Genomic DNA, 13,661 nt, shown 5'->3' with positions numbered 1-13,661 from the left:
CCAGTGGCACCTGGAATGTCAGCAAGACAGAACTGTTCATTCTCCTGGAAAGGGGGCTGAAGCCAGGGAGCCAAGTGGTCTAGCTCAGCAGATCCCACTCCCACAGAGCCCAGCAAGCTAAGATCCACTGGCTTGAAATTCTCGCTGCGAGCATAGCAGTGTGAAGTCGACCTGGCATGCTCGAGCTTGGTGCAGGAAGGGCATCTGCCATTACTGAGGCTTGAGTAGGGGGTTTTCCCCTCACAGTGTAAACAAAGCCTCCAGGAAGTTTGAACTGAGCGGAGCCCAACGCAGCTCAGCAAAGCCACTGTAGCCAGACTGCCTCTCTAGATTCCTCCTCTCTGGGCAGGGCATCTCTGAAAGAAAGGCAGCAGCTCCAGTCAGGAGCTTATACGTAAAACCCCCCATCTCCCTGGGACAGAACACCTGGGGGAGGAGGTGGCTGTGGGCACAGCTTCATCAGACTTACACATTCCTGTCTGCTGGCTCTGAAGAGAGCAGTGGATCTCTCAGCACAGCACTCAAGCTCTGCTAAGGAACAGACTGCCTCCTCAAGTGGGTCCCTGACCCCAGGGCCTCCTGAGTGGGAGACACCTTCCAGCAGGGGTCGACAGAAACCTCATATAGGAGAGCTCTGGCTGGCATTTGGCAGCTGCCCCTCTGGGACAAAGCCTCCAGAGGAAGGAACAGGCAGCAATCTTTGCTGTTCTGCAGCCTCCGCTCATGATACCCAGGCAAACAGGGTCTGCAGTGGGCCTCCAGCAACCTCGAGCAGACCTACAGCAGAGGGGCCTGACTGTTAGAAGGAAAACTAACAAACAGAAAGGAATAGCATCAGCATCAACAAAAAGGACGTCCACACAAAATCCCCATCCAAAGGTCACCAACATCAAAGACCAAAGGTAGATAAATCCACAAAGATGGGGAAAACCCAGCACAAAAAGGCTGAAAATTCCAAAAACCAGAATGTCTCTTCTCCTCCAAAGGATCACAACTCCTCGCCAGCAAGGGAACAAAACTGGAAGGAGAATGAGTTTGATGAATTGACAGAAGTAGGCCTCAGAAGGTGGGTAACAACAAACTCCTCTGAGCTAAAGGAGCATGTTCTAACCCAATGCAAGGAAGCTAAGAACCTTGAAAAACAGGTTAGAGAAATTGCTAACTAGAATAATCAGTTTAGAGAAGAACAGAAATGACCTGATGGAGCTGAAAAACACAGCACAAGAACTTCAAGAAGCATACACAAGTATCAATAGCCAAATCGATCAGGCGGAAGAAAGGTTATCAGGTATTGAAGATCATCTTAGTGAAATAAAGCATGAAGACAAGATTAGAGAAAAAGAATGAAAAGAACAAACAAAGCCTCCAAGAAATATGGGACTATGTGAAAAGACCAAACCTACTTTTGATTGGTGTACCTGAAAGTGATGCAGAGAATGGAACCGAGTTGGAAAACACTCTTCAGGATATTATCCAGGAGAACTTCCCCAACCTAGCAAGACAGGCCAACCTTCAAATTCAGGAAATACAGAGAACACCACAAAGATACTCCTTGAGAAGAGCAACCCCAAGACATACAATCATCAGATTCATCAAGGTTGAAATGAAGGAAAAAATATTAAGGGCAGACAGAGAGAAAGGTTGGGTTACCCACAAAGGGAAGCCCATCAGACTAATAGTGGATCTCTCTGCAGAAACCCTACAAGCCAAAAGAGAGTAGAGGCCAATATTCAACATTCTTAAAGAAAATAATTTTCAACCCAGAGTTTCATATCCAGCCAAACTAAGCTTCACAAGTGAAGGAGAAATAAAATCCTTTACAGACAAGCAAATGCTGAGAGATTTTGTCACCACCAGGCCTGCCTTATGAAAGCTCCTGAAGGAAGCACTAAATATGGAAAGGAAAAACCGGTACCAGCCACTGCAAAAACATATCAAATTGTAAAGACTATCAACACTATGAAGAAACTACATCAACTAATGGGCAACATAACCAGCTAGCATCAAAATGACAGAATCAAATTCACACATAACAACATTAACCTTTATTAAATGTAAATGAGCTAAATGCCCCAATTAAAAGACACAGATTGGCAAATTGGATAAAGATCAAGACCCATTGGTGTGCTGTATTCGGGACACCCATCTTGCGTGCAAAGACAGACATAGGCTCAAAATAAAGGAATAGAAGAATGTTTACCAAGCAAATGGAAAGCAAAAAAAACCAGGGGTTGCAATCCTAGTCTACTAAAACAGACTTTAAACCAACAAAGATCAAAAAAGACAAAAAAGGGCACTACATAATGGTAAAGGGATCAATGCAACAAGAAGAGCTAACTACCCTAAATATATATGCATCCAGTACAGGAGCACTCAGATTCATAAAGCAAGTTCTTGGAGACCTACAAAGAGACTTATACTCCAACACAATCATACTGGGAGACTTTAACACCCATTGTCAGTATTAGCCAGATCAACGAGACAGAAAATTAACAAGGATATTCAGGACTTGAACTCAGCTCTGGAACAAGCGAACCTAATAGACATCTACATAACTCTTCACCCCAAATCAACAGAATATACATTCTTCTCAGCACAGCATCACACTTATGCTAAAATTGACCACAAAATTGGAAGTAAAACACTCCCCGGCAAATGCAAGAGAACGGAAATTATAACAAACAGTCTCTCAGACCACAGCACAATCAAATTAGAACTCAGGATTAAGAAACTCACTCAAAACCACACAACTAAATGAAAACTGAACAACCTACTCCTGAATGATACTGTGTAAATAACAAAATTAAGGCAGAAATAAATAAGTTCTTTGAAACCAGTAAGACCATGACACAATATACCAGAATCTATGGGAAACAGCTAAAGTAGTGTTTAGAGGAAAATTTATAGCACTAAATGCCCACAGGGGAAAGCAGAAAAGATCTAAAATTGACACCCTAGCATCACAATTAGAAGAACTAGATAAGCAAGAGCAAACAAATTCAAAAGCTAGCAGAAGACAAGAAATAACTAACATCAGAGTGCACATTCCTAAAGCCTTCCAGACTTTCTGTAAGAAGTGTGGCAAGCACCAACCCCACAAAGTGGCACAGGACAAGAAGAGCAAGGATGCTGTGTATGCACGGGGAATGTGGAATCATGGCAGGAAGCAGAGCGGCAATCTTGGGTTGAGCACTCAGGAGGCTGAGGCATCAGAATTGCTTAAGCCCAGCAGGTGGAGGTTGCAGTGAGCCGAGATTGTGCCACTGCACTCCAGCCTGGGTGACAGAGTGAGACTCCATCTCAATAAATAAAAAATATAAATAAATAAATATAAAAAATCCATCACTGCCTCTGAGATTTGATATGCTACCTTTATCATATACTAAATTCCCATTTGTATTTAGGTCTATTCTGTACTTTCTATCCTATTCCATTGGTCTGTCTGCCTGTTCACCTGGTCAATGTCACACTGTTTGAAATACAGGGACTTTACAGTTTGCTTTAATAGCCCATAGGGCTAGCCCCCCATTTTGTGTCACTATTCCAGCATGTTTATTTTCCATAGAAACTTTAATATCAACTTACCAACTCCATGAAACAAAGCTTGTTGGTATTTTTATAGGAATGGCATTTAATTTATTAATCAGCTTGGAGGTAATGGGCATCTTGATGATGAGTTGTGATAGCCAAAAACAAGGGATGTCTTCCCACTCTACGTGCTTTTGTGTTTTCCAGAAGTATTTCCCCTTTATAGATTTTGCACATTTCTTAATAAGTTTGTCTCTAAATATTTAATCTTCTTTGTTGCTATTATACATGGGGTTTTCTTAAGTCTTCTAACCTAAGTATTGTTTGTGTATATCAAGGCCATTGATTTCTGTAAGTAAGCCAATTTTCCAGAAAAAGGCTAAAACTACAAAGGAGATAGCGCCAAGGCTTGAGCACTGAGCCCAGCTGCAGATCTAAGACGATGCTGGCTATGAGGACATGCAAGCATTTTGAACTGGGAGGAGATACGAAGAGAAAGGGCCAAGAGATTCAGTTCTAAATTTCATCTTTTGTTTCATTATGAAGACAATAAAATCTTGAGGTTATGTTCAGTTCAAAAAAACAAATGTATGATAAATTTTACACTGTAAATAAATCCTTTTTTGTCAGTGAAAAAAAAATACCTAGGAATACAACTTACAAGGGATGTGAAGGACCTCTTCAAGGAGAACTGCAAACCACTGCTCAAGGAAATAAGAGAGGACACAAACAAATGGAAAAAGGTTCCATGCTCATGGATAGGAAGAAAAATATTGTGAAAATGGCCATACTGCCCAAAGTAATTTATAGATTAAATGCTATCCCCATCAAGCTACCATTGGAGTTCTTCACAGAATTTCAAAAAACGACTTCAAATTTCATATGTAACCAAAAAAGATCCTGTATATCCAAGACAATATTAAGCCAAAAGAACAAGGCTAGAGGCATCACACTTGCTGACTTCAAACTATAGTACAAGGCTACAGTAACTAAAACAGTATGGTACTGGTACCAAAACAGAGATATAGACCAATGGAACAGAGGCCTCAGAAATAATGCCACACATCTACAACCATCTAATCTTTGATAAACCTGAAAAAAACAGAAATGGGGAAAGGATTCCCTATTTAATAAAAGGTGTTGGGAAAACTGGCTAGCCATATGCAGAAAACTGAAACTGGACCTCTTCCTTACACCTTATACAAAAATTAACTCAAGATGGATTAAAGACTTAAATGTAAGACCTAAAACCATAAAAGCCCTAGAAGAAAACCTAGGCAATACCATTCAGGACATAGGCATGGGCAAAGCTTTCATGACTAAAACACCAAAAGCAATGGCAACAAAAGCCAAAATTGACAAATGGGATAGAATTAAACTAAAAAGTTCTGCACAGCAAAAGAAACTGTCATCAGAGTGAGCAGGCAACCTATAGAATGGGAAAAAATGTTTGCAATCCATCTGACAAAGGGCTAATATCCAGAATCTACAAGGGACTTAAACAAATTTATGAGAGAAAACAAACAACTCCATCAAAAAGTGGGCAAAAGATATGAAAACACACTTCTTAAAAAAAGACATTTATGCGACCAATGAACATATGAAAAAAAGTTCATCATCACTGGTCATTAGAGGAATGCAAATCAAAACCACAGTGAGATACCATCTCACACCAGTTAGAATGGCGATCACTAAAAAGTCAGGAAACAACAGATGCTGGAGAGGATGTGAAGAAATAGAAATGCTTTTACACTGTTGGTGGGAGTGTAAATTAGTTCAACCATTGTGGAAGACAGTGTGGCAATTCCTCAAGGATCTAGAACCATGAATACCATTTTACCCAGCAATCCCATTACTGGGTATATACCTAAAGGATTATAAATCAGTCTACTATAAAGACACATGCACATTTATATGTTTATTGCAGCACTATTCGCAATAGCAAAGACTTGGAACCAACCCAAATGCCCATCATTGATAGACTGGATAAAGAAAAGGTGGCATATATACACCATGTAACACTATGCAGCCATAAAAAAGGATGAGTTCATGTCCTTTGCAGGGACATGAATGAAGCTGGGACATGAATGAAGCTGGAAACCATCATTCTCAGCAAACTAACACAGGAACAGAAAACCAAACGCTGTATGTTCTCACTCATAAGTGGGAGCTGAACAACGAGAATGCATGGACACAGGGAGGGAAACATCACACACCGGGGCCTGTCAGATGGTGGGGGACTAGGGGAGGAATAGCATTAGAAGAAATACCTAATGTAGATGATGGGTTGATGGGTGGAGCAAACCACCATGGCATGTGTATAGCTATGTAACAAACCTGCATGGTCTGCACATGTATCCCAGAACTTAAAGTATAATTTAAAAAAATATTCAACAGGCAGAAATAACTTCAGCAACAAGGATCTTAAAGGGCAATCTCTAAACCTATAGAAAAAATGTTAAGAGAAATAAGCTGAAAAGTGATCTTCAAAGTAAATAATAAAATTTACAAATCAAGGGCTAAAATCGATTTCAGAAACTTCTGGTCTCCTCTTTTTAGTGACAGATAAGAAAAGTGAGTCATTGAAATCATATGACCTTTTCAAGGCAACACAGAACATAGTGCTCTCTCACTGCAGGCTGTAACGACAAGAGAAGCAGTCATGTCTCCCCAGTGGCTGCACTCTCTCTACATAGCAGGTAAATGCAGACAATTTCCTTATCCCTCAAGAGACAAGAACAGTCAACTTGTCCTCACTCTGATTTACCTGAGATGCTTGCTTCCATTGCACCAATCAGCTAGAACTTGGCAAACACCACCATCTTTGGCTAGTTTGGCTTTGCATTTTAAAACTGACCAGAAAAAAGGCAATGCTCCAAAATTATTTTGGCATAAACATTGTGCAACACTCTCTCCCACCAGATAAATCTGACTTATAGTAAGTAGAAAGCAATTAGTCACCTGTGGTGGCATTTTTCAGTGTAGTATTGGAGATTCTAGAAGAGACTGACTTGCAGTCCGTTCTTACCTTTGCATTTTCGATGCATGGACAGAGTGCCCACGCTGCGCTGGCCTTCACGTCTGGGTGAGGATTTTTCAGCAGGGACCACAACAAACGAACTCCATCTAAGCGATCAATTATGCTATCATGGAACACAAAATCATGACATAAACTGTCATTAATATGTGAAGACAAACCATTTTAATGACCCACTTATTTACACAATTTTAATTATTTTTTTCAACTTTTGATATTTTGCTTAGATTTTTTTTTTTTTTTTTTTTTTTTTTTTTTTTTTGCAAAACTTCATCAACAGTAGGGAGGTAACATGCTGTTGAATTGTCAGCCCTCTGATTTCAGTTTTAAATCCATGACACAGAAAACAAGCTGCATGATGATTATGATTCACATAAACTGAAAATCAAGCCATGTAATTTTTTAATTAGCTGTACACAGACTGTTACCTAAATGTAAAAATACTGGTTTCTTTCATATAGTAACATCTAAATACTTTCCAAAACAAATATTTATGCCTCAAAACTGTGCAGTTACCTTTTTTATTTGGTCCATGTTTAATTGACTTACCTTACTGTATGACATATTTTAAACGCTTTCAGTCCTAATCTAGCATTAGGAATTAAAATCATTACACCACAGTGCATCCTTTGTTGGGCATGAATAACACGTAACTTGTTTTCCATGTGCACCCTTCCCAGCAAGACTAACATTGCAGACTGTGTTATAATTACTTAAACACACTGTAATCAAAATAGCTTCATGACTAGCTGAAAAATGAATTATCATCAGAGCCATCTCTACACCATCTGTCTTCTGTTTATATATCAATCAGTCCAGGAGCATAACCTCGCAGTAAGGTCCACTGGGTACTCACAGCGGAGAAGAAGGCCAAACAAAACTTAATAACCTTTACAAACATGGCTTTGTTCAGAAAGGTATATTAAACTCAAAGCAGATGAAAAAAGATAAAGGGCATCGAAATTCCTTTGATTTGTAATCTCAAGTTGAATTAAACACATGTAGTATTGAGCCACAGATAGAATAAATACTAGCTTAAAATGCCATTCAAATTCTTCCTTGAAAATTGACATAAAAACATTTAGATGTCTTGATTATCTTAGATGAGTTTACCAGGGGGGAAAAAACATATTATTCCAAAGTTTTCAAGTAGGAGATCAGTTTTGCATAACCTTATAAAATTGGTGATGCTGAAAAAGAGCACTGAAAAACCCTGGTGATGCAAATAGCCTATATCAGGATAAAAACAGTCTTAAAAAAGGACTTCTAATAAGAAAAAATACACTAAAAAATTATTTTAAAGTAAAGCTTAAGTAAATAGGTTTTCAAACCTGAAACTTTCATACCATGCTGAGAGAAAACAAAGTTTTATTTCTCAATTAATGGAAACTCTAAAGAAACATACTGGCACTTCACAATGAAGAATTTGCTTTTCAAATTTAAACTGAAAAGTCATATTGCCTTCCATATGCTACTTAAAATATAACTAATGCCGATCTCTGAGCCTCTATTTTTTTCATAAAAAATGTCATAATGAACAACAGTGAATAATGGTCTGCCCTATCTTCTTGTAAATTTCGCAGCAAACTTGGCATCAGTGATATGTAACTGTACACTGCTGGCCAGAAATAACTTGCCATCACAGTGGAAGTCATTTGGATGGCACAAATTTGAAATTTAAAAAAAAGGATCGTTCAATACTGGACATAATTTCACAATTAACTTTAAACAAGTTATAGACAAAATTTCACAATTAACTATAAAAATTCACTATAATTGTAAAATTAGATCTATCATTTACCATTTTCAACCCAAACCCTAGGCAATTCGTCAGCCACTTAGTTACAGTGAGTGAGGATTTTGGTCCCATTACTGGTATCTTAAAAGAAGACTCAGGGGCGGGGCCCAGTGACTCACACCTGTAATCCCTACAGTTTGGGAGGTGAAGGCAGGCAGATCACTTGAGGTCAGGAGTTCAAGACCAACCTGGCCAAAGTGGCTAAATCCTGTCTCTACTAAAAATACAAAAACAAATCAGGCATGGTGGTACGTGCCTGTAGTCCCAGCTACTCATGAGGCTGAGGCAGGACAATCGCTTGAACCCGGGAGGCGGAGGTTGCAGTGAGCCGAGATTGCACCACTGCACTCCAGCCTGGGCGACAGAGTGAGTCTTCATTTGAGGTGGAAAAAAAAAAAAAAAAAGACTCAGAACAGTACAGAATGACAACTTCCTATGACAAGAACATGATTGAAAAACATTTGCAACCACAGGAACTAACAAAGTCAGGAGTGGTAAACTTCAGAGTTTAACTTTATCCCTTCCATCTCCCTCGTCCTCTGCATGAACTCATTTATTGCTAAATTTTACTTCACAATAACTTAAGTATCTGCCCATTTCCCTGTTTTCTATTTGATCACCCAAATCCCAGTCTTTGCCATTTCATCTCAGGATCGTTGTGTGAGAGAATAACTTGGTTTTGTGTCTTCAGTTTTTCTCAATCTCAATCCATCTTACAAATTGCTGCAAATTAATCTTCCTAAAGACACTTTTAGAGTTTCTGCAATAGCTCCTTGAGAGCAGGGTGCCAGGGATATTAATTCTGTTCATGACACTAGCTAGCACATTTAATCAGTGCCTGTTAAACAATTCACAACCCAAAGATCACTCCTAGGGAAAAAAGTCTCCAATGGCCTCCCGTTGCCTTCATGGTATTAAGCTGCAATGCCAAAGTTCGGTATTTAAAGTTTTTAGGGAGCTGGAATTTCTCATAAGACTCCTTGACTATCTGCTAAACACTAAGTACTAGGCATACAGAAATAACCGATACACTTGGGTCAGAAACGGTGGCTCACGCCTGTAAATCCTAACACTTCGGGAGGCCAAGGTGGGTGGATCGCATGAGCTCAGGAGTTCAAGACTAGCCCAGGCAACAAAGGACCCTGTCTCTACAAAAAATACAAAAAAAAAAAAAAAAAAAATTAGCCAGGCATGGTGGTGCATGACTCTAATCTCAGCTACTTGGAAGGCGAAGGTAGGAGGATGACTTGAGCCCAGGAAGCAGAGGTTGCAGTGAGCCCAGATTGCACCACTGCACTCTAACCTGGATGACAGAGCCAGACCCTGTCTCAAAAACAAACAAACAAAATGGATACAGTCAATTCTCATCAGGGGAAGTTATGTTCTATCAAGTCACTGCAAACCTTAGATGAACAAATACTGAACTACTGTTCCTAGGGTATATATAAAGTGGGTTCCCATGAGCCACTGGTCAGAACGTTTTCATCAACCAATCAATATATAACGTTGTTTCACGTGTATTTCTCTTTAAAGACATCTTATTTGATACAGATTGTTGAATCATGAATATTGGACTTATGGCCAACAGGTCTATAACTTGTGCCGGAACAGCGTTTGGGGAATACACAGATTTTTTCCAAAATGAACATCGCAACTTTCCTGCACTTAGGAACACTGGGCGGCACGTCAGCACTACACTTAGGGACCATATTAAAACAGCAAAATCACCATCCGAGAGCACAGACTGTGAAAAACGTGGCACTAAACAGACTGCCAAATGGACGAGCTATTCACAGGGTGAGAGCTGGAACGAAAAGTCAAAATGTCACCTTTTTGGACCTCAGCAGAGAACATGGGCACCAGGTGACTCAAAATGTGTCCCTACTTTGCACGTCCAGGAATGACAGCGCAAGTGACGTGACTACTGATTTAGGGGTTATAAACAAAGTTTAGAGAGTATATGAATTCGTCAACTCAGAATCTACAAATAATGTGGACTGACTGTGTTTTAATTGATCATTGGGAAACTACAGTCTCGTGAGGGTGATAAACAGACCATTATAATCTGTAATAAATGCTGCAACAAATGGAGCACGGGGTTTCACATGACCACAGACAGAAGACACCAGTTTACTCACAGACCACAGAGATTCTCCCCCTGTTATACTTTTCAACTATAGTTGTTTCCCAGCCATCTCCATATTTTACATAATAATCCATCACTTAAGGTCTACAACAAAACATCTTTCACAAATCCTTTGGCATCTTCCTCCTTTAAGCTTCTTTTTAATTTTGCTCTCCTTTTTCCTGCACCTCATACCACATTACTTTGACTTGTAGTCGTGTGTTGTGTGCTTCTTATCTCCCAAATTACCATGTAATCTCCACGATAGCAGGAATTCTGTGTTTCCCACCACACTCCCAGCAGGCTACCACACTCCCAGCAGGCTACCACACCAGCGAATATTGGTGAAATGGATCTGAAACAAGACAGCCTTTGCTTACTCTTCTTCAATGAATCAAAAATCTCTCCCAACACAAGTACATTCCTCCTTAAACCTCATACTTGCAAAATACATCTTCAAATTCTAAATGTAAGCAGTAAAGTTTTCATTTGAAGTTGTCTCTAAGTGGAAAGTGTATTTTCTCAGAATTTCTTGACAACTTCATTGCTTTCTGCATATACAATGATGGGCCTATAGGTGGTGTTCATTTATACCACTCTCCATTTTCAACAGGTCTACCCCTTACATAGTTCTCTTACTTGATTAGCATCTTGCTCTGAATTCATTTCCAGCAGTATGGTAGCTCTTCTCATTTTGTATAGCAATAGAATCCTACATTAATTTCTTGACATTATAAAAACAAAACTGAATTACATGCTTTCAAGATCTTCAGCTATATCCCAGAAATCAAACTGCCTGGCTGGCAAAATAACAGCTCTAGAAAGATGAATCCATGTACGTATTTTTGGTTATTTAAAAAAAATAAACATACCAAAAATATGCAGCTGCTTGCTCTGTTTCTCAGGCTCTTGTTATATTAACATTTTCCAGGACTGCTATGAAGTTTGGCTGGCTCGCCTGCCCATTGAGGCCACATATATGAACAAATGTGAACAGTTTGTGCCCATACTGTGGGCACGGGCAAGATTGTAGGGTTTCTTTCTGGCAATATCAATATATCTATTTTGAAACCATAATTTTTCATGTTTTCTAAAAACTTCACAGTAGTTGCTGAAAATTACACTGATAAATATTATTGAATGACAGTGGCTCAAACTAAGTATGGTTTGCTTAAAAGAACATGACGTTCTTAAACCACGACATTAAAAGATGTGACTGTCATCTACAAGTTTTGAAACCAAGTTGGCAATTCAATAAAATGGGAAACATAAATGTATGTCAGAATTGAAATGATCATCCCTGGGAAAAACAGATTAGAAGAGAATTTTACCTTTTAAAAAATCCTTAAGCTTTTTTACATTTCTACCTCTATGTGTTATTCCAAAGAGGCTATGGGATAACAAATTTGGAGAAAAGATGTGAATGTGGCAGTCTTGGGAAAAGTATGTCAGAAATTCTTTGGCCTTTGGAAAGCAGGAAGATAGTCTATGCTTTTATACTTGGTATAAGAAATATGATTAGAAAGACTCTAGAAACCTTTCTTGTCAGAAAAATTATTCATCATATAGTAAAATGTTTTTCCTTCTTTTTCTAAACTTTTATTTTAGTTTCGGGGCTACATGTGCAGGTTTGTTACACAGGTAAATTCCATGTCACAGGGTTTGGTGTACAGATTATTTTGTTACCCAGATAATAAGCATGTACCTGATAGGTAGTTTTTCGATCCTCACCCTCCACCACCCTCCACCTTCAAGTAGGCCCTGGAGTCTGTTGTTACCTTCTTTGTGTCCATGTGTACTCAGTGTTCGCTTCCCACTGACAAGTGAGAACATGCGGTATTTGGTTTTCTATCCCTGCATTAATTTGCTTATGGTAATGGTCTCCAGCTCTAAGCATGTTGTTGCAAAAACAATTACAACAAAATAAAAATGAACAAATGAGACCTAATTAAACTAAAGAGAGCTTCTGCACAGCAAAAGAAACTATCCACAGAGTAAACAGATAAACCTACAGAATGGGAGAAAATATATGCAAACTATGCATCTGACAAAAGTCTAATATCCACAATCTATAAGGAACTTAAATTCACAAGCAAAACCTGAATAACCCCATTGAAAAGTGGTCAAAGCACATGAACAGATCCGTCTCAAAAGAAGACATACATGCGGCCGGCAAGCATACTGAAAAATGTTCAACATCACTGATCATTAGAGAAGTGCAAATGAAAACCACAAGGAGATACTATGTCACATCAGTCAGAATGGCTATCATGAAAAAGTCGAAAAATAACAGATGCTGGCAAGGTTGTGGAGAAAAGGGAAAACTTGTACACTGCTGGTAGGAATGCAAATTAGTTCAGGCACTGTGGAAAGCAGTTCGGAGATTTCTCAAAGAACTTAACACAACGAATATTCAACCCAGCAATCCCATTATTAGGTATAAACCCAAAGGAATATAAATCATTCTACCATAAAGATACATGAATGTATATGTTTACTGCAGCAAAATTCACAGTAGCAAAGACATAGAATCAACCTAAATGCCCATCGATGGTAGACTGGATAAAGAAAATGTACATATACACCATGGAGTACTATGCAGCCATATAAAAGAATAAGATCAAACAATAAATACTAAGTGAGAGCCAATTATATCCCATGCATTGCAACACATCAAGAGGCACAAAACATCTAGTTGTCCAACTTTCAGCAATGCTGAGTTAGCAATGCTGAATTTAATTATGCTGGTGACCACCAGATCTTTCCATCGTAAAGATGCCATTTTTTCTTTTTATTGTATAACAACCTGTGGGGTCATATTGTGTCACCCTGAGAAAGTCCTATTCCAACAATCATTCCCTATTTTAAGTTTTAGAATCCATTCATTATCCTTGCCTAAAATAATTATTTTATTGGGAGTTGTAAAATAGTGATTTTTCTAATTCTGTTCATTTTCTCAATTTGTTACTTGGCATTATTCTATGAAAAAGAGCTTTTCTTTCATTAACTACAGCTCAGTTACAGTTCCTCCATACAGGCAGAATAAATGTTTAATCTGTTCCCTTTAATGACCAATTTGTGGTTATCTCCTCTGTAGGCAAAGGAGAAATATAGCATTTCTATTATTTATAAATATGGATATATGTGTGTGTATATATATATAGTGTATGTAT

General features: G+C 38.7%; 1 protein-coding gene across 3 annotated transcripts in view; it reads right to left on the bottom strand.

Annotated features, from left to right (window-relative positions):
- The window catches only part of ARMC4 (armadillo repeat containing 4), a 192,921-nt gene that overhangs the window by 93,151 nt on the left and 86,109 nt on the right, over nt 1-13,661 (bottom strand). For all 3 annotated transcript variants that reach the window (XM_021943137.2, XM_017962626.3, XM_017962627.3), the window contains one exon: nt 6,557-6,671. In XM_021943137.2, coding sequence (XP_021798829.2) covers nt 6,557-6,671 — 115 coding nt within the window. The remainder of the gene's footprint in view (nt 1-6,556; nt 6,672-13,661) is intronic.

This window comes from Papio anubis, chromosome 11 (genome assembly GCF_008728515.1).
Source record: "Papio anubis isolate 15944 chromosome 11, Panubis1.0, whole genome shotgun sequence".
Lineage (NCBI taxonomy): Eukaryota > Metazoa > Chordata > Mammalia > Primates > Cercopithecidae > Papio > Papio anubis.
The sequence above is the reverse complement of the archived record's forward strand: the minus strand, read 5'-3'. Positions and strand labels throughout refer to the sequence as shown.